This window comes from Penicillium hordei, assembly GCF_028827395.1.
Source record: "Penicillium hordei strain IBT 12815 chromosome Unknown utg000004l_segment0_segment0, whole genome shotgun sequence".
Lineage (NCBI taxonomy): Eukaryota > Fungi > Ascomycota > Eurotiomycetes > Eurotiales > Aspergillaceae > Penicillium > Penicillium hordei.
Window position 1 is genome coordinate 1,564,383 of NW_026623145.1, and position 20,836 is coordinate 1,585,218.

Below are 20,836 nucleotides of genomic sequence, written 5' to 3' on the forward strand. Positions count from 1 at the left end.
TGAACATAGCTGCCTTGAGAAGGTATGATCTCTTGGACGGAACTGTATGTAGGGATATGACAGATATTGTCATGAAATATGGCGGTTCTTCACGAGATTTGAACAGGATACGTAAATGGAGGGTTAAAGGCAACTACAGTTACTAGTTAGTTATGTTGTAGAAGACTTTGTTTAGTCTCATTACATCACGTGCAAACCGAATCACGTGGCTGAATGCGGCCAGCTTGACAGAGCCACCCGAGAACCAGTTCAAGTAGAGCCCGGCCTATCACTATCTGCAACAACAGAGCCGAGGATCTGTGCCTTTCATTGAATCTATCTGTCTACTGTCGCTCTTTAGCTTTTTCTCTTTCCCTTGTCTTCTTACCAAAAGATACGGCTCCTGGTAGCCTCCTTAAACCATGGCTCCGCGGGACACCTTCTTCCGCTCGGCGGATATGAGCTTGACCCAGCTCTACATTGCCAACGAGATCGGAAGAGAAGTTGTCAGTGCTTTAGGTGAAGTTGGCCAGGTTCAGTTCCGAGATGTAAGTGACGAAGAACGCTTTGCTTTGATGTTCCCGGCTGACCTCTTTTTAGCTTAACCCGGACACGAACGCTTTCCAAAGAACCTTTACAAAAGAAATCCGTCGCCTGGACAATGTCGAAAGACAGCTCCGTTATTTCCATCAACAGATGGAAAAGGCCACAATCCCCATGAGATCTTCCTCGGATTTCTCCGATACATTGGCTGCCCCTTTAGCGTCGGAGATCGATGAGTTGGCTGATCGCAGCGAGAGCCTTGAACAGCGGATTATCTCTCTGAATGATAGCTATGAGACTTTGAAGAAGCGCGAAGTCGAGCTGAGCGAATGGCGATGGGTACTTAGAGAGGCCGGTGGATTCTTCGATAGGGTATGTGGCTTCGAGGTATACCATTGACAGACGAGGGCTAACTGAATAGGCCCATACACAAACAGAAGACATTCGTCAGTCCTTTGACAACGATGAAGCTCCCTTGCTCCGCGATGTTGAGCACCACGCCCCTCGTCAAAATGGAGACACCCAGGGTCAGCAGAGCTTCTCGGAAATGAACATTGGATTCGTTGCTGGTGTTATCCCCCGGGATCGTATCGGAGCATTTGAGCGTATCCTTTGGCGCACCCTGCGCGGAAACCTTTACATGAACCAGTCTGAGATCTCGGAGCCCATTATCGACCCGATGACCAACGAGGAAGTCCACAAGAATGTTTTCGTCATCTTCGCTCACGGCAAGAACATCCTTGCCAAGATTCGAAAGATCTCGGAGTCGCTCAACGCATCCTTGTACGGTGTTGATGAGAACAGTGAGTTGAGAAGAGACCAGATTCACGAAGTGAACACCCGTCTCGGCGATGTTGGCAATGTGCTCCGCAACACCAAGAACACGCTTGATGCGGAACTTTCCCAAATTGCTCGCTCGCTCGCCGCGTGGATGATCATTGTCAAGAAGGAGAAGGCCGTTTACGACACCTTGAACAAATTTTCATACGATCAAGCACGGAAGACGCTGATCGCCGAGGCGTGGTGTCCGACAAACTCTCTAGCTCTGATCAAGTCAACCCTTCAGGATGTGAACGACCGAGCAGGCCTCACTGTTCCTACAATTGTCAATCAGATCCGAACCAACAAGACCCCTCCGACTTTTGTCAGGACGAACAAGTTTACCGAAGGATTCCAAACAATTGTGAATGCTTACGGTATCCCCAAGTATTCGGAAGTCAACCCTGGCCTGTACACGGTCGTCACTTTCCCCTTCTTGTTCGCAGTCATGTTCGGTGATTGCGGCCACGGTGCACTGATGACTCTGGCCGCTTCTGCTATGATCTTCTGGGAAAAGAAGCTGGCGCGGACTAAACTGGATGAACTGACATACATGGCATTCTATGGACGATACATCATGTTGATGATGGGTCTGTTCTCGATCTACACCGGTTTCATTTACAACGATATTTTCTCCAAATCTTTCACCATCTTCCCCAGTCAGTGGCAATGGCCCGAGGACATCCAGGCCGGCAAAATGGTCGAGGCGACATTGAAAGAAGGTTATCGGTATCCGATTGGTCTGGACTGGAACTGGCACGAGGCGGACAATTCCTTACTCTTTTCGAACAGTATGAAGATGAAGATGAGTGTTCTCCTTGGATGGTGCCACATGACCTATGCCCTTTGCCTGCAGTACGTCAACGGACGGCACTTTAAGTCTAAGGTTGACATTTGGGGCAATTTTGTTCCTGGACTGCTCTTCTTCCAGTCAATCTTCGGTTACCTTGTCCTCACTATTCTTTACAAGTGGTCCGTGAACTGGCAGGAGAAGGGCGTGAACCCCCCCGGTCTCCTGAACATGCTCATTTTCATGTTCTTGAGCCCTGGTAAGGTGGAAGAACAACTCTATCCTGGGCAGAGCTCGGTCCAGATTATCCTCCTCCTTATCGCTGTGGCCCAGGTACCTATTATGCTCTTCCTTAAGCCGTTCTGGCTCCGATATGAACACAACCGTGCTCGTGCCCTGGGTTACCGCGGCCTCGGCGAGAACTCCCGGGTGAGCGCACTTGACGCCGATGGTGACCTGGACGGCGGGCTGGGTCGGGACAGTCTGGCTAGTGACGGAGAAGGCGTGGCTATGCTTTCTCAGGACATCGATGATAGTGAAGAGCACGAGGAATTCGACTTCGGCGACATCATGATCCACCAAGTCATCCACACCATCGAATTCTGCCTCAACTGTATCTCTCACACCGCCTCTTACCTTCGTCTGTGGGCTCTGTCGCTTGCTCACCAGCAACTCTCGATCGTTCTCTGGACCATGACCATTGGTAGTGCCTTTGAGCAGGAGAACCCCGTGACCCGTGTTATTATGATCGTTGTCAGCTTCTACCTTTGGTTCGTGCTAACTATTTGTATTTTGTGTGTGATGGAAGGTACTAGTGCCATGTTGCACTCGCTTCGTCTTCACTGGGTTGAGGCGATGAGCAAGCATTTCGTTGGTGAGGGTATTCCTTTCTTGCCTTTCAGCTTCAAGACCCTGTTGGAGGAGGACCCCGTGGACTAGTCATATTTTGCTTTCTTTTTCTACAACGCACGGGATTGTTTCACTCCCTGTCTCCTTTTTGTATTGTAAAGGGTCTAGAATTATACATTATCTATGGTATACTTTACACCGTACCGATCAGTCCCACCTGTTATTGATCCATTGATGTAGATCCGTACATGTATCCACACCGAACTATCAATTATAGCGCAGATATCCCCCTTTACTTAGGTACACCAATGACATTACCTAAATCTCACGATCTTTTCAAGTGCGCATGACTATGAGTGGGGTATAGGGAATTCATTCTTCCGTTGCTGATCCCGAGGCCGAGTCGGGCAAGGAATAGACCGGGAGGATCTAGACCATTGGACGGCGTATCTTCGATTATCTTGGACATAATGGTATGGGCGTATAGCGAATTACAGAGAGCCTACGGGGGCTATCTCTAAAATATTCAATTTCTGCAGCAACTAACAAATAAATGATATTTGATAGGAAGGTCTATAGTTAAGAGACGGGCGTTCCCGGCGAGGGGATACCGAGGAGGGTCCGGGCAGGTCACGCGGGGCAGAATGACGAAAACGGGGGGAGGTCTGAGGTCACTCCCCATACTCCGTACTCCCGTACTTCTACCCGGTTTGATCCTCCCCCCCCACTGACGTTGAACTATTTTTTTTTCTCTTATTCTGCCTTGTTTCAATATTTCCACTTTCTACTACTTAACCTACTCTTCACTTGGAACTCAATTGCTAAACCTTGAAATCTTCATACCCTAAATTCTCCAAACAACACCTCAAAATGACTTCAGCACCCCCCGTCGGAGCGGAGAACATCAACACTGATATCGTCACACTTTCCCGCTTCTTCACAGAAGAACAGATTAAGTACCCCGAAGCCTCGGGTGACTTCACTCTCTTGTGCCATGCCCTCCAATTCTCCTTCAAGTCAATTGCCTACTACATCCGTCGTGCCTCCTTGATCAACCTTACCGGACTGGCCGGTTCCTCAAACATAACCGGTGATGACCAGAAGAAGCTGGACGTGATTGGCAATGACATCTTCATCTCTGCGATGCGTGGCTCTGGCAAGTGCCGCATTGTCGTTTCAGAGGAAGAGGAGGAAGTGATCCGGTTCGACGAGCACCCCGATGCTCGCTACGCCGTCGTCTGCGACCCCATTGACGGTTCCTCCAACCTGGACGCCGGTGTATCCGTCGGCACCATCTTCGGTATCTTCCAGCTCCCCGACGAGGTCCTGGGTCCCAACAAGACTGTCGGCCCGGAGGACCTGCTCCACCCGGGTACCAGCCTGGTGGCGTCCGGCTTTACCATGTACGGCGCCTCAGCGCAGCTCGTGATCACGATGCGTGGCGGCGGTGTCAACGGCTTCACGCTCGAGAACTCGCTCGGAGAGTTCATCCTCACCCACCCCAACATGAAACTACCCCCAGCGCGCTCCATCTACTCTGTCAACGAGGGTAACAGCCAGTACTGGGATGAGTGGTGCAACGCCTACTTCCACAGCCTCAAGTACCCCGAAAACGGTGGCAAGCCTTACAGTGCCCGTTACATTGGTAGCATGGTCGCCGATGCTTACCGTACTCTGTTGTATGGCGGTATTTTCGCCTACCCGGCCGACTCAAAGAGCCCCAAGGGTAAGCTGCGTATTTTGTATGAGTGTGCGCCCATGGCTATGATCTTCGAGAACGCAGGCGGCCTTGCTGTCAACTCGCGCATGGAGCGGTTGATGGAGGTTGTTCCTGAGAACATTCACGATAAGAGTGGTGTCTTCCTTGGCTCCAAGGACGAGGTCCAGAAGGTCATTGATACGTACAACAAGTACAAGAAATAAGCGTCTCGCTGAGAAGTTTTTTTTTTTTTTTTAAAAAAAAACTTCTTTCTGGATGCTTGTTTCTCCAACATATTCCCTCTTAACACTATTTATTCATCTATCTCATTCTTGGACATGATGATTTAACTGGTCGGAGTTCACATTTTGGTTGCCATCTGCCTCGTTGCAGTCTTGTTATTTTCAGCGCTTTACGATACTTATACCCGCCATAATTCGGGACTAAAAATAAAATAAAAGAAAATTATTAAACTGTATCGTTCTGTAGTGATACTAATTACTCGTATACTCTGCGGCTCTATGTAGAGGATGGGAACGCCACTAGATCGGGTCCCACAGATAATCTGGGCATGCAGCTAACATGCTTACAGATGTTCAATTGTTTTAGCATGGAGTACTCTACCATCTTAAATAACTCCACAACAGCCCAGACCCTGCAGCACCGGCTTTCTTCCAGTGAAACATGAGACTCACCCCATCTCTACATTTATCCCCCTTGGGTCGAACCCCAAGGCCCCAACGAATAAGAACCGAGTTTGGTAATTGCTTGATGCGATTTTGGTGATAGCGTCAAATTTACCGGCAAATTTGATGACTCCTCATTCGAGCGGCCGATGGCGTGCTCCGAATTAGCCCTATAACAGTCCAGAGCTCCCGAGAAAAAAAAATGAAGCAATCTCAGATAACTGATCGGCGGTGTCATATCCCCATATTTCAGTGGCCAGTGTTGTTGTTAGAGGTAGATATTCAATTATGGCTTCCCTACCAATTGAAAAAGCCCCACGGACAGTGGAAGCCGAGGAAAACCCCACGAAATTAGAGAATCCGGCCGGTTCTGAGCCCGCACGCCAGAAATGGTATGAGTGGTTTGCGCCGACAGATACCCCCGCTGAGCGGCGGCTGATTCTCAAGCTTGATGGACTGATCATCGTCTTCGTCTTCCTGGCGTACTGGGCCAAGGTCTTGGATTCTTCGGCTACAAGTACAGCCTATGTGTCTGGCATGAAGGAAGATTTGAAGCTTTATGGGAACCAATTAAATTATCTCCAAACGGTCTACATGTATGTCAATCCGATGGGTTGGTGATGGTGCCTGGAGAGTAGGATTTGAGGGTTAATGCTGACGTGGTATAGGGTTGGTTTCATCACGATGCAGATTCCTCTGACTCTGTTGGTTCGTTGTCATTTACAATCCATCGCATGGAAATACGTTTTTGCTCACTGCTTTCCATAGATGACTCGCTGCCCCGTGAACTATTTCCTGCCTGCCGCCGATCTATTCTGGGGTGTCTTCACCCTGGCGCAGTACAAGGCCAACAATGTCACCCAGCTTTACGCTCTTCGTTTCTTCGTCGGTGCTCTTGGCGGTTTCTTCTTCCCTGCCGTGCAATGGTACCTGGGTAGTTGGTACAAGCGCTCGGAATTGTCCCGTCGAGGCGCGATCTTCTTCATTGCCTCCCAAGTCGGCAGCATGAGCTCCGGGTACATTCAAGCGGGAGCGTATGCCAGGCTGGATGGCCGGTATGGGATTGAAGGGTGGAGATGGCTGTACATTATTTGTGAGTGTATCCCAAACGTCCCACAAGGAAAAAAAGAGACACAGGCTAACGATATCAGGCTTTGCATGCACAATCCCCATCGCCTTCCTGGGCCTATGTGTCCTCCCCAGCACACCCGACAAATGCAACTCGCGCTTCCTCAGCGCGGACGAAGTCCGCCTCGCACAAGAGCGCATGGCATCCGAGAACCGTGAAGCCCGCCAACCCTTCACCAAGTCGAGGGTTCTCCAGATTCTCAAAGGCTGGCGGCTGTGGGTTCTAGTCGCGTTTGCGTTCTTTTTCTCACAGGCGGACGGTGTATCCTCGAACAGCGGCTTGCCGATCTGGCTAAAAGAAGAGGGATATTCGGTCGAGAGCATCAACACGATCACGACGGTCTCGCCGGCAGTCACCATTTTGGCATCTGTCATCTGTGGTGTTCTATCTGATGTTTACGATGCGAAAGCTAGTTTGATTGCTGCCACTGCTGTGCTGAATATCTTTGCTTGCATTGTGCTAGCTATCTGGAATGTCCCTGTTGGACTGAAGTTCTTTGCGTTCTTCCTATCTGGTACGGCCGATGGCATTGCGGCTATTATCTATGCCTGGGCCAATGAAATTTGTGCTCATAGTGCTGAGGAGCGTGCTATTGTCATCAGTGCTATGAATACCATTGGTAATACCTTTGGGGCTTGGATTCCGCTTTTGTGAGTGTGGGAAAAACCAGCTGATGTCGGGCTTCATACTAACCATTTTTTTTCTTATTAGCGTGTGGAAGACTGTTGATGCTCCGAGGTACCTTATTGGATATAACTGGACTATTGCTCTTGATGTGTGCATGCTAGCTATGCTGGCTGTTCTGTATCAGTTCTGGGCCCGGGAAAAGAAGCGGTCTGATGTGTAGATGGGTACAGAAGAATAGATTGATGTAATTCAATGATTGAATTCCGACCTTTTGTTCCCTACTGTATATTGCCTCCAAAATGTAAGGTTAGGCCATAGATGCCTAGATGACCTCGGGAAGCCCCCGGGTCCGTTGGTACATGATGTAAGCAGAACTCGCCTATGGCAACACTAGTCCCAATATGACCTAGCTCCGGCTGAAGGTGATTCCGCGCCGTTGGAGCTTGAAAAAAGTACAAATTTCTGTTTTCACTCTTTTCTCTTCCATCATCCTCCGCTCATCTTCAGCATGGTCAATGCTTCCAATGCAAACGGGGACTGAGGTCGATTGATCTCATGGCCTTGAGCCAATCATAACTCTTGACACAATGTGTTTCTCACTAACCAACAGACGCCCTGCAGGATCTGCGACGATGGTAAGATCTTGTCCGCTCCATTCCCCAACCCATCCACGCACCTCCCAACATGATGATACCTTTAACCAAATACAAACTAGAGTCTTTGACCCCAAGGGGAATGAAACTTATGTTATTGCACGTCAGGCTGATCTCACATCATTGCTTTGAACTATAACACAAACTTTGACTTGGACTGCGCTAACTTGCCTTTCCAGAAATGATAGCACATCTCATCGATTGCAGATACCACCTCCACCGCAAGCGCAAATGGTGAGTTTTGTTTCTTATATTTTACCTCTACCCTATACCATGATGAACGCGATGTGTATGAAAATACGCTGGAAATTACCGTCTCAGACCTTCGGGTCGGTGATGATACAAATGGCTATTTCTGATCTTTACCTTACCTAAACATTTGCATGAAAATTCTTTTCAGACCACAAGCTAATGTTTCGAAGACCCAATAGGTTACTGCGCTACTGGCTCAAATGGTAAGCCTAAAGCAATTTTCCCACAAGAATATCTGTCGAAGATGAAACGGCACTGGGCTCCGACGGCGTTTAAAAAAATGTCCGGTCATGATTGGAGATGCCCTTTTTGCGGCAGGCCTAGAAAACCTCGCCCACTGAGACATATCATATATCCATGAACTTGTGAGATGGTTGCGTGACACAGTCACTAACCCTTTTTGAATAGAAGCCTATTTGCTTATGACCGATTGAGACCTAACTGTAACTGTAGAAGGTATGCGACTGAGTCTTGTTTTTTTCTTGCTGCCCTACCTTCTATGATGATACCCTTTAGATGACGAGTCTGATTCGAGTTTTCGATGCTGACACAATCTTTTTAATAACCATTCATGCCTTTCTGACATCCATTCCTACACAATATTTTCACTCATCAAATTTCCTCGGCTAGTGCTAATGATTCTTTGAAGACAGATTTTCATTTAAGAAAAACATGAACTTGCAAGAGAGTTCTCTTGTCTTGATTGTGGGTGTATGTACACCTTATCTTTTTCCCCTTCCCGACTTTACATGATGAAACGACACAAAAAGACAAGCATATGTCCTAGTCAGCTTGCTGGCAAAGACGATAAACTGTCATGCCTGATCAATTCACGAGTCTCGTACATTGCTACAATGTCTATTCAGTACTCGACGCTGATAGGACTTCGAACAGAAACGATTGAGTGAACTAATAATTGCAGACACCATGTCATTGGTGATCTGCTTTACTCCTTTCTGTAAGTTTAATTTTGTTTCTTTCCTGCCTCATCCTTTTATGATGATTCACTTCAATTTATCACGACGGTCAACGTAAGGATTTAAAATTGACGACCACCGCCTGTGACAAGGCTTTATCTGAAATCTCTCCATACGCATTTTGTTTCTTGCCATCGCTTGTTAGTCTCGATACTAATATCGATTTCAGAACAGGTTCCAAAGATGCCGGAGCCGTCATCGGTCATCGGTCGATGCGTGTGGCAGACAGAAGTCGGCAGTAGTTGGGAGTTTAATATATTAAATACCAATAAGATTCCAAAGAACCCTCTCTGATCCTTGCTCAAAATGGATAAAACTATGTATCTTTTTTTAGATATTTTCTACCCTATAGACACCCCTGCATACTGTAGTCACACAGTTAAGATAAGTCTCCCCCCAATAATCCTCTGTGGTTTGTTGTTTTATTGCGGGGACAACAGGGTACAGGGGTCGTTGGGCCTCTCATAGCCAACGATAAGCGCCGAGCTTAGGCCCCTGATGTGATGAGAACCTCGCCAGGTGCATAACAATCCCCGCTTCAGACAGGCTCATTTGTTCTCGATGAAATTCCGCTTTCTTCTGTTCCAAATATAGATTTCTTTCTACAATGGGCGCACCGTCCATCTGCCTCTGCCGTACGGAGGACTACTCCGTATGGGCCAGGCTATCGTTTCCCCCCCTCAACCTTGCCCTCCGCAGTTGCAAAGAATAGAAAATTTAGCCTCTCGCCTGTTTCGAGCCAATAGCTTTTTCTCTGTTCTGTTGGGCCATCCTCTTCCATTCCAGGCGGCCATGGCTTCGGAGCGGGCCTCCTAAATGGATGCACAGCCCAATATGAATAGGTGCGACCCATCGTATTCCCGGGCATTTTCTATACGCGCGATACTGATCCCTTTCTAGCTGGTTGGGTTCAAATCATGCGGGTGTCGAGCAGCCACTGAGCAACCATTATCCGGGCTGGTCATCGACAGCTGCGAGTCCCAGCAATCTGCCATCACCAGGTCGTCGAGAACATGCTGTACAACCGCCATTGTTGACAACAGCACTGAGCGGTCCTCAATATCAGGGTCTTGGGTCTGGTCTTGGACTAACACCGACGCCTTTATCATCAACCTCGCTGTCGAGTCCATTTACTCACGGTCTATCGCCTGCTGTTCCATCGCCTATTAACGGTAGATCCGTTTCATCGTCTTCCATGGCGTCTAGAAACGCATACAATGTTCCTTATAACCCCCAGGACTGGGGGCCTCCGGGCAGGCCCCAGGCGCAGGCCCCGTATCTTCAGCCAGGTACTATGCATCGCGTGACGCCGCAAAGAAATAATCCGGGTGAGTCTTGCTCACAGTTCATGCCTCTGCAGACCAGTGGTATCCCAAGGCCAGCTTTGAAGTGATATTGATCCTTTGGTAGATGTGTCGTTGTCACCACCTCCTCCACCATACTCACCTCCCAGCAACCAAAATCGAATGTCCCGGGACTTTTCTGGTCAGACAAATCCTAATTATGCCGGAACGCCTTCTCCGCCTGACAACAGGGAGGGCGCATTTGAGATGCCTGTCCAGTATCAAAGACGATCAAACCGGCCTCGGCCACTATCGATGGCTTACCCGTCTGACTCTGGGCGTCAGTCGCTACCTCCTCCCCCTCCCCCGCAGGGACATCCAGCGAGTAGATCTGTTTCTCAGGGCCGAGTGGAGTACCATGGTATGTCCTATAATGACCAATCTACGTCATATAATGCTGCAGCTAGCCACAGGCCTCGGCTGGCACAGTATGACCAGGCCCAACCCTCACCTGGATTTAACGAGCATATGGCTGCAACACCTGCTCACTTCGATACACCCTCCCGGGCCCCTGGATCTCGAAGAGCCGCATCTGCTGGGGCTGTGGTAAGCAGTGCGGGATCATCAAGGGCAACGAGTCAGTCGCGAACTCGATCGCCGTCAAATAGTAACTGGGAGCCCGGGATGCCACTTCCGCCACCACCTCCAGGGCCTCCTCCCGCTGCGAGGTCCGTTAGTGTGAGTGGCTCGTCGGAATCATCGTCTATGAGAACGACCCCGAGCTCGAACAGGACGACAAGAAGAGGACCTCCCGTGCTAGGAACAGGACTGGGAAGCATTCCGCCTACGCCAGCTGATTGGATAGACGAGGGATATCTGAACAGTCGACCAACGGAGACTTTATATGTTGACACGGCAAAAGCGGCCAAGGCACCAGAGCTGACGGATGAAGATCCACACGATCCATCTAATCAAAGAACCCCTGGTAGTGGCGGTCTTTTCCGCAGCTCAGCAGTCCGCGATCCAAGTGCCAAGGGTATCCGTGAAAGGCGAATTGAACGACGCAACCGGCAAAGCCAGGTCTTTGAACCCCCAAGTGCGATATCGGCAAATGGCAATCCTTGGGCCGATGCGCTCGAGCAGATCAAACCATCGAACCTAATTCTACCAGACCAGACCAATGGCCTGGATCAAGATCGGCATCCGACGTCGGGCAAGTACAATCAAACCCCTGGCAGTACCCGCAGCATTAAATCAGAAGGACAATATATTGCTTCACGGCCTCGAGCATCATCCAGCGCTATCCTTCCAGAAAAATCACCCTACGGGACGCCCAGACAACAGCCCAGCTCTGCTGGGCCCTCCGCTGCATTTGCGCATACGCCTCCGTTTTCCCCAAATCCAAATGGAGTGGGTTCGTCATCATACCCCAAAGAAGCCAGCCAACCAGTACCGCCAAAGGCACTACCAACTCCGCCTCTCAACTCGGCAAAAGAAGCTCGGCCACGCTCACGATCCCGTGCACCCTCCCAAGGACCAGAGACCCGTCCACTCTCTCACATTCTCCACATGCCTAACGATGCTGTGTCGATAATGAAACCCTTATCGCCACGCCGAACGCCAGGACATCAAACGACGCAGGTGTCAATGGAATCGATTCTTAGACAGGACCCTGCCTTCCTGCAGGATGCGATTCAAAGGCACAAGACTTTTATTGATAAAGAAGCCAGTGCCGAGGATGATACCGAAGCACTCAAGATCTTTGCGGACTATATGCTTGCCGAATCTCAGATTCGGCGCCAGCGGTACTCCAAGGTCTGGGGATCTTTCCAAGTAGAAGATGTGCGCCGCAATCTTTTCGAGCTGCCGGTCAAGCAAGCGCCGAAGCCTAAGCCTCAGCCAAAGCTAGATATCCCACAGAACAGAGCAGGTCGACCGGAATCTGCATGGTGGAATAACTATCAGCCTTGCCTGTCACCGATTGCCAGTCTCAACATGAGCAACGACGAGAGCTCTCGAGGCCGTGCACCAAGTCGCTGGTGGGAGTCGGCAACTGGTTCCAGCGGCGAGGGGGCCGAGAGAAGAGTTCAACGATCCAAGCGAGAGTCGAAGTACATGGGGTTGCCTCGGGAGGCCATGCATGGGGACCAGGAGTTAACTCCTTCTCAGCCCAAAGATGTGAGCATGAACTATGGGAGTACGGAATATGGCTCTGATGAGTACCCACCTGAGAAAGTCGGCTGGCATGAAGGGTCCCCTGCGAATTCCACGGGGACTGGATATCGCTATGAAAGCCGCAATTTAGACATCTCGCGGTTGATCACCCTGCCTCCGCCTTATCCCCGCCACCACCCTGCCGTGAATAACAGCCATCCTGATTTGGTCACTCATCGAACTACGGTCCGGTCAATTACTGATCTCGCAGAGATCAAAACCACCAGACATCGGTATAAGGCCGACGTGGAGCGAATGCTTCAAGAGCACCAGCAACAAGTCGACGAGGGCCACCGCCACTTCAGATCGAACATCCAAAGACAGATCCAAGAAGGCAGTCTCACCTTTGCGGAAGCAGCAGAGGCCGAGGCAGCGATGATTGCCGAGGAGAACGAGCGAGAAAGGACAATGGTCAAACGCCAGCTAGACACGTACCAAGAAACAGTGCTCAAGCCAATGCACGCCATCCTCATCGACAGAATCATCAGAGCAACAGCCTGCATCGACCAGCTGAGCAGCATGCTCTCAGACGATGCGCAGAGCGGGACACCGGATCAAACGCAGGAAGAAGGCGACGAAAAGCCCGAGCTCCTCGAGAAACTGACGCAACTAAAGTGGCTATTCGAAGCCCGCGAGCAGCTGCACCGCGAGTCATTCGACCTAATCAGCGACCGCGACGACAAATACAAAGCCGTCGCTCTGCTCCCCTACAAACAAACCAAAAACGAAGACAAGCTACGAGAGACGCAAGCGTTTTTCGCGCAAGACGCACTCGACCGCCGCGTCCAGTACGAAAACGAGGCGCTAACCCGACTCGAGACGTTCCTGGATGTCATCGAACAGAACGTCATGCGAGGCGTCGAGGTACAGCTCTCCGCATTCTGGGATATCGCCCCGTCCCTCCTGGCTCTTGTGCAGCAGGCGCCGGAGAACCTACGCGGCTTCCAGGTGCAGATCCCTGCAGACGAATACGAGGAAAATCCGAGCTACTATGAGCATCCGTTGCAGTATCTGTATACGCTGCTTTCGCATGCGGAGAAATCAAGCTACCAGTTCATTGAATCGCAGACGAATCTGCTGTGTCTCTTGCATGAAGTGCGGTCTGCTGTTATGCGGGCTAGTCGGAAGCTTATTGAGGCGCAGCGGATTAAGCGTGGGGAGGCGGAGGAGGATGTTCGCCGTGAGATGCAGGAGACTCGTGCTGATGAAGAACTGGCCCTTACCACTGATCTTAAGGATAAAGTTGCCACTGTTGAGGGTCAGTGGACCGAGGCGCTGGGGAGTCAGATCGAAGGGTTGAGAGAACGGGTGAAGGAACAGCTTATGAATGAAAATGGATGGGAGGAATTGGAACAATTGGAGGAATAGGAGAGTGGGGTTTTGTGATATTCTTTTTGCTATGTACTTGGCTGCGTGATATCCCCATTCGTTCGTTATAGATCGAGTGATGCGAGGCAATGCCTGCAACACTTGAGTTTTTGGTCTCCTTTAGGGATGTGATGGTTGAATATACACATATTCCAACTAATAAAAAGGACTTCATTTGTCAATTGAAGTGAATCCCAAGAATACATATAGCTGGGAGTGAAGAAGAAGATGACCTCATGCGATACTGAGAAGTCGCTAGCGTTATCCACAGTCACGTGCACCTTCTAGAGTCTTCCGTCCGCCTTCAAATAGCACTTTTCCCCCTCGACTCTTCTTTCTTTTATTTCACCTCAGAGTCCTTGATGTCCTTGATGTTCAGGACTTGATTACAACTGTAAGTTCCAATTGCTTTTTTACTCTTACTACATTCCATCTTGAGTGCGAAGAGGGTTGTGGTTTCAACCTTGCCCCTCGACATCACTCAATGGCCTTACATGAAGAGACTTCAGCTGGCACCAGTCTGAGAGATGATTCTCCATCTACTTGCGGACAACGCTTAACAAGTCTCGGGATACGCCCCGGGACCTGACATTGGCCTTTCCTTCACATGCAATTTTCGTCCACTGCGAGAAAAAGATCATTGCTAACAGGAATTTCCAACAGAACTTTTTAGCACAATTTTTTTCTCCCAAGATTCTTTTTTCTTTTAAAACAGGAAGCAACCCACTTTCCAACCCCAAATCAGAGTTTTCTTTCATTCCCCTAGTCAACATTCATCATGGTCCTTCACAACCCCAACAACTGGCACTGGGTCAACAAGGATGCCTCTGGCTGGGCCAAGGAGTACTTGCAAAAGAACCTAGTCGGCATCAGTGTCGAGGAAGGGGACGTGTCAGCCAAAGTAGCCAAGTTGTTGTCCATGGATGGCGACGTAGATGTCAGCCAGCGCAAGGGCAAGGTCATCACTCTGTTCGATGTCAAGGTCTCGCTAGAATACTCAGGTTTGTAGTCCAATATCAATTTCAGTTTATTTCAATTTCTCGTTTTTTTTCTTTCTTTTTCTTTTGTGGACCTGGCAGCTGAGACGCTTCCATAGGTAAGACCAAGGACGATGAGGATGTCACCGGCACCATCAAGATTCCCGAGGTAGCCCACGACACCGAGGAAGATGAGTACGTCGTATGTTCACTTGTCCCCATTCCCCATCGCCAAGGTGATCTGTAATACTAACCATGTAAAACCCCCGTCTGCAGTTCGAGATTGAAAACCACGCCGACTCCAACTCCAAGCAGCCCGTAAAGGACCTGGTGCGCACAAAGCTCGTCGCCGAACTCCGCAAGGCCCTATCCGGCCTCACCCCTGCCCTCATCAGCGAGCACGGCAAGGACCTCCAGCACGCCCCTGGCGTCAACCCATCCAGCGGCTTCCCCAAGGCCAGCGTGCACCCTCAAACCAAGGCCGATACCTCAGCCACGCAGTCAACCACCACCTCCAAGACCGGTAAGGTCGCCGTCAACACAACCACCGTGACGGCCTCGGACGAGTTCCGCACTACAGCCGGCGAGCTCTACAACACCTTCACGGACCCACAGCGCATCACTGCGTTCACGCGCGGCGCGCCGCGCCAGTTCGAGGGCGCCAAGGTCGGCGGCAAGTTCGCTATCTTTGATGGAAACGTGACTGGAGAGTTCGTTACCCTTAACGAGCCCAAGCAGATTGTCCAGAAGTGGCGTCTTGCTCAGTGGCCCGAGGGTCACTTCAGTTCCCAGGAGATCAACTTCGACCAGAATGATATCGACGGTGTTACTCAGATGCGTGTTTCTTGGTCTGGTGTTCCGGTCGGTCAGGAGGATGTCACCAAGCAGAACTGGGACATGTACTATGTTCGCAGCATTAAGCAGACTTTCGGGTATGTCGTTTTTCCTCCCCTCCCCTTGTGCTTCTCCTTTCTCTCGTCTTTTCTACACATTCATCTACTTCCGATTACCCCCTACCTTTTTCTGGACTCGTTTGCCAATCCGGCCTCTGTCTACAGATCTCAGCGTTCCTCAAATACCTCGCAATACTGGAATCAGTTACTAATCATACTCGTTATTCTCGTTGGTGTAGGTTTGGCAGTATTCTCTGATCGACTACATCTCTTACCGGTGGCATGAAAGACACAAAACAATGCATTCGTCCGAAAAGACTTCTTTTTCTCTTATGAATTGGCCACATATAAAGATTGCAAAAAGCGCAAGCAACTAGATGATTCGCCTGCTTTCTTTTTTTTTCAATTCGTGTCTCTTTTCTTTTTTCCACCCGTGTGGCCCTTGCAGTTGTGTGTTGGGTTGGAACACAATGATGATATGATAAGAGGAATGGTGTTATGTCTATGATAATGAAGATAAGTTTACGTTTTGATCTAATTGAGCTCCTTTGATAGATAGTATGCTAGATACTCCGACTGCTGGGCTTTATTCGCTCTCGGGATAGCCTCAGGCTGTCGATTATATTGGGGGTTTTGAGATGGCCGACTCGAGATTGAGCCCTACCGTTGACGGGGGTCTCTTTGGGAAGAACACCTCTACCCGGTAAAGAGTTAAATAACAGGCAAGTGACTGGCTCTGGGGGAAAATAGATCCAAGCCTTATTGCAAACGATCAGTTCGGTCTATATAAATGTATATCCTCCCCATTTATGGGGTAGGATATAGAATAGCAATGCACACTGTTTGTTCATTCATCATTCTATGTCATTCCTATATTTTTTTACTAGCCGAAAATGTATTCATTTTAAGATCCGACTACACCCTTTACAGAGTGCGCTCAATGAGCTCCATACCGTAGTCCTCCTTCAGGGTCTTGATAAGAGGCTCACAGATGTCCCAAGTAACGGGAGCGAGAACACCCTATAATATACGTCAGTAAAAGAAGAATTCCGAGAGCTAAAGGGAAGTGGATAAACATACAGTCTTGCTGATAGTACCATCGAGAACCTGCTTAACAGCAACACCGCAAGGAATACCAACGGTGCGGGCCATAGCCGAGCTGACGGGGTTACCGTACTCGCACAGGGTGGAAGTGCGGGTCTCCTTGGAGCCGTCCTTGTTCTCGATCTCGAACTTGTGCTGGAGCATAACAAGGTCACGCTCGTCGGGACCGTACTGCATCTTCTGTTCGAGGGTGGCGCAGAGGGTGTCGAGGGCGTTTCCGCGGGGGATGGTCTGCTCGTCGGAGAAGAGACCGATCCAGCGCAGGCCGGAAAGGAGACGATCGCGCTCGTCGTTGTTGGGGAACTTGGTCTTGGAGGCGATGGCCCACTGCAGATCCTTCTCAGAAGAAGAGGTGGCGCCGAGAACCTCCTTGGTGGCCTCCTTCCATGAGGTGGCCTTATCAAAGACGCTGTTGGGGGCGTCGTTGAGGAAACCAATGTCGACAAGGACCTTGATCATCTCGGGGAAGCCCTGGTAACGGAGGGTACCGCGAATAACGGTCTGGGCCTCGGGGATACCGTAGCGCTCGCGGAAGGGAGTCTGGAAAGATTAGTTAACTGAAATCAAAGACTTGGAATGCATATGTGCCATACAGAATCGCGGTTGGGGTAGCCGACGAAGGCGAATCCGGGGTAGATGAAGAAGGGCTTGGCGGTGGCCATCAGATCGGGGCCGTCGATGGAGACGATCTCACCATCTGTATTCTGAATTAGCATTCTTTGATTTCTATTATATGTAAATAGAGTACGTACCTTGGTAGACCTTGGCGGCGTTACGGAGGGCAAGAAGCACACCGCGGCTGAGCTAGTTAGTCATTTGTTCAAGCGAAAACTCAGCGATGGACGTTTGCTAACCTAGACCACGAGAACTTGAAAAGCCATTTGTCAGTTATTTATCAAATTGGTAACAATTGTACTTTCACTGACCTTGTATCCCAGGGGGTTGTTGGAGCATTCGGGAGCGGGCAAACTGTTGTCTGTTAGCTGTACTCCCTGTATAATATGAGAATGATCGAACGAACCCTCCACAGTAGGAAACAAATCCGGTAACCTTGCCACCGGCAGCGTGGACCTCGTGAATGGTCTTGACAGCATCTATTTCGTATGAGCATCTGTTTGTTTATATCCATGGCATAGACACTTACAAAGGTGATCAAGACCAGGGTCGAGACCGATCTCGTTCATGACTGTGATACCAGCCTCGCGGCACTGCTCATCCAACTCCAACATAGCAGGGGAAACGTAGGATGTGGTGACCACGTTAGTCTGCCGTAGTGAATTAGTCAAGTGTCCGCCTCCTCTATAGAAAGAACAGTTACCTTAGTGCGAATAGCAGACTTGATAACGGTGGCGTGGAAAGTGTATGGGATAAGCGAGATGACAACATCGGCCTGGCTCAGGGCAGCGTCGAGGGCGGCATCATCGTTGACATCAAGGGAGATGGCCTTGGCGTTCTTGAAGCCAGAGGCAAGGGCCTGGGCGCTCTCGAGAGTACGGCAGGCTATTATAGCATTGTCAGCTATATTCAATGCGATGTGGGTCTGTATAGATTCAATTGAACATACCGACAGTGACCTCGACATCGGCCTTGCTGAGGACGTCAACAGTGGGCTTGGTGACTATTAGAAATCAGAAATTAGCATAAATGTATGACTCTAGAAGCTTGATGCGGGGCAGTATGACGCATTTAGGTCTGGGATCTTTAGAGAGACGGGAGGGAGGCGTACCGAAGCCCGAACCCAAAAGGAGGGCCTTGGAACCGGCAATTTGCTTGACCATTTTGATTTCAATTGGTATGATAGATGATGTTGGGGGTTGTTCAACTGGAGCACATCCGGCAGTCCTCCTCTGTGGGACCGGTATACGGATGATGACTCAACGTCACGTGAACCGGTATCGGCGCGGGGTGAATTTCAAAAGAATGCTTTTCACCGCCTGCTGTTTGTGGCTAACTGTTTTCAATTGGAAGGGAAACAGGTGTCGAAAAAGACATCCTTGTAGTTATCTATAGTAATGGAGAGTGAGAGAGATGGAGATGAAACATAATCCATGATCTCTATGGGAAGGCAAAAGGTTGGAGAAGCAAAACGGGCACCTATTATTCTTGTACATCAAATGTGGACAGCGATGGATGGATCTGGCGTATAGGAGGTAGCGGATTAGGAAGTAGATGATATTTTATTTACCGAGGACCGATTTAGTGTACGGCGATGCATAGATATATGCTGATATCAAGTCAGGCGTACCCAACAGAAACTCCGCAAAAAGCAAGACGCCAGTGATGCTGAAGCAGAACAAAAACGAGTAGACACAGGGTATATAACAGACAATTCACTAGATGTCTTTGACCTTTCCGCCTTGACGCCACAGCATCGCGTCTGGGCCTTCCTCGCTCGATTTTGCGTCACCGGCAAAGTTCCCCTCTGCATTGGGATCCTGTCGAGACTTGGAAATTCGTCTCTGCCATCCGAGCATCACAGGTAGGAAGTGCCACAAGTCGAATTCTGGCCACATGACATTGAGAAACACGATCTCCGTGTTCTCGTGGGTCTGCCAGAGCATAAAGTCGCTCAGGCGTTCGACGCCTGAAGTGCGAATCAGGATATCCAGGGGGGGAGTTCCCTTGGTCAACATGTGATCATTTAGAGTCTGACGAGAGATGGTTTCGGGGGAGATATAAACTGGGCTATCTGCCTCAGTCGCAGATCTCGGTGGCGAGCCGCCCTTGGGGTCTTGCTGGTTTCCGAGGTGGAGGGTTGTGGAAGACGAGCAGGAAGACATCGATCCGTAGACTCGGTCGGAGTAGTCCTGCCGAGGCAATGCGTCGTCATCCTGGCCCGAAGAGCCCGACGTAGACTCAGAGTCACTGTGTGATTCATGTGTTGTCGAGCCGAGCGTCTGAGCGCGGATATTATGTGCGATATGGGATTCCGAGAAGCGGGAAGCGGCAGCCGCGGAGCGACCCTGCTGAATGGGCGTGGTATAATCCTCGACCGTGTCGCGGATGGCGGAGGTGATCTCGTCGCGGGAGGTATAGGGGAAGCAGATATTTAGGACGCGGTCTCCATTGCGGCTAGTCATGTCGACGGCTTTGTTGACAGCCTCCAAAACGTCGGGTTTGAGCATATCAAGTCGGCCCAGGACGCGAACCTTTGCTCCGTATCGATCGAGCAGGTCTCCGTGTTGAGCCATCTGCGAAAGCTTCACCTTGGCCATTTCCATGAGCGCATCCACCTCGAATTTTGAGCGTTTGAAGTTCTCGATGCTGAATGCGTAGATGGTAACTACCTTCACTCCGCTCTTGTAACAGACTTCGAGGATCTATCGGTCGTTAGTATCCGGCCACAGTACGGGTGCTGCCGTGTAACGCCGAGCTGCCAAAATGGTGGCACTCACTCTTGCCAGAGCTTCAAACCCCAGATTATGTCCCTCCACTGTTTCAATTCCATGTGACCGGGCAAAGCGCCTGTTTCCATCCATAACAAAGGCCACATGTTGGGGGACAGGACCCTGTTGGAGTGCGCCGATCAGCAGTTCCTTGAGGCTCGTAATGGCGTACTCGGCAGGCGGAGAGGAGAGGAACCAGTTCCGGAGACGCGACATATGCAATGAACTCGGCATGATGAATATGTGGAAAGATATAATGCGCCTAAACTCCGCAGAAAAATCGAGGAGTTGGGGTAAAAGACTGGATACGGGGTAGAAGATAAAAGGTGCACGGGTTAGCGGCTGGCCGGATTCGGCTTCGTACTACAAAAACGCGACGTGGTCAGTTATGACAGTCTTCTGCTATGGGCAATTTTTAGAATAATATTGAGGCGATGCAATTAGAGTACCTAGGCTACACCATTTTCATGTGCAATTTTAGCTTCTAAGGGGGCCTTGTTTTTTGCCCCCTGCTTTCAACGTAAGCCCTGTGCAAGTGGCGAGGGCAAAAAATGAATCGGCCAAGATCAGCTTACGATACCTCGGAAAGCCGTGGTACTTTCGCTGTA

At 50.0% G+C, this 20,836-nt stretch overlaps 7 protein-coding genes across 7 annotated transcripts; 5 read left to right on the forward strand and 2 right to left on the reverse strand.

Annotated features, from left to right (window-relative positions):
- Positions 1 to 401: 401 nt before the first annotated feature.
- On the forward strand, positions 402 to 3,070 carry N7537_007870 (H(+)-transporting V0 sector ATPase subunit a; the record flags this gene model as incomplete). Its single annotated transcript, XM_056898925.1, has 3 exons — positions 402 to 527; positions 580 to 894; positions 944 to 3,070. 3 exons carry the CDS (start codon positions 402 to 404, stop codon positions 3,068 to 3,070), a joined length of 2,568 nt encoding a protein of 855 aa, XP_056751001.1.
- Positions 3,071 to 3,850: 780 nt separating this feature from the next.
- Positions 3,851 to 4,903, forward strand: fbp1 (fructose 1,6-bisphosphate 1-phosphatase; the record flags this gene model as incomplete). Its single annotated transcript, XM_056898926.1, has 1 exon — positions 3,851 to 4,903. One exon carries the CDS (start codon positions 3,851 to 3,853, stop codon positions 4,901 to 4,903), a length of 1,053 nt encoding a protein of 350 aa, XP_056751002.1.
- Positions 4,904 to 5,653: 750 nt separating this feature from the next.
- Positions 5,654 to 7,341, forward strand: N7537_007872 (Major facilitator superfamily domain general substrate transporter; the record flags this gene model as incomplete). Its single annotated transcript, XM_056898927.1, has 5 exons — positions 5,654 to 5,961; positions 6,034 to 6,073; positions 6,134 to 6,458; positions 6,517 to 7,144; positions 7,206 to 7,341. 5 exons carry the CDS (start codon positions 5,654 to 5,656, stop codon positions 7,339 to 7,341), a joined length of 1,437 nt encoding a protein of 478 aa, XP_056751003.1.
- A 2,478-nt stretch (positions 7,342 to 9,819) lies between these two features.
- On the forward strand, positions 9,820 to 13,868 carry N7537_007873 (uncharacterized protein; the record flags this gene model as incomplete). The annotated part of the gene is made up of 3 exons (XM_056898928.1): positions 9,820 to 9,845; positions 9,904 to 10,331; positions 10,414 to 13,868. The coding sequence occupies 3 exons, from the start codon at positions 9,820 to 9,822 to the stop codon at positions 13,866 to 13,868; spliced, it is 3,909 nt and encodes a 1,302-aa protein (XP_056751004.1).
- Positions 13,869 to 14,646: 778 nt separating this feature from the next.
- On the forward strand, positions 14,647 to 15,996 carry N7537_007874 (AHA1 family protein; the record flags this gene model as incomplete). The annotated part of the gene is made up of 4 exons (XM_056898929.1): positions 14,647 to 14,869; positions 14,965 to 15,047; positions 15,122 to 15,777; positions 15,978 to 15,996. 4 exons carry the CDS (start codon positions 14,647 to 14,649, stop codon positions 15,994 to 15,996), a joined length of 981 nt encoding a protein of 326 aa, XP_056751005.1.
- A 666-nt stretch (positions 15,997 to 16,662) lies between these two features.
- On the reverse strand, positions 16,663 to 18,620 carry lys9 (saccharopine dehydrogenase (NADP+, L-glutamate-forming); the record flags this gene model as incomplete). The annotated part of the gene is made up of 11 exons (XM_056898930.1): positions 16,663 to 16,758; positions 16,819 to 17,382; positions 17,436 to 17,539; positions 17,595 to 17,641; positions 17,697 to 17,710; positions 17,769 to 17,811; positions 17,864 to 17,936; positions 17,987 to 18,107; positions 18,161 to 18,342; positions 18,407 to 18,460; positions 18,569 to 18,620. The coding sequence occupies 11 exons, from the start codon at positions 18,618 to 18,620 to the stop codon at positions 16,663 to 16,665; spliced, it is 1,350 nt and encodes a 449-aa protein (XP_056751006.1).
- Positions 18,621 to 19,175: 555 nt separating this feature from the next.
- N7537_007876 (undecaprenyl diphosphate synthase family protein) lies at positions 19,176 to 20,462 on the reverse strand (the record flags this gene model as incomplete). Its single annotated transcript, XM_056898931.1, has 2 exons — positions 19,176 to 20,162; positions 20,238 to 20,462. 2 exons carry the CDS (start codon positions 20,460 to 20,462, stop codon positions 19,176 to 19,178), a joined length of 1,212 nt encoding a protein of 403 aa, XP_056751007.1.
- Positions 20,463 to 20,836: the final 374 nt, after the last annotated feature.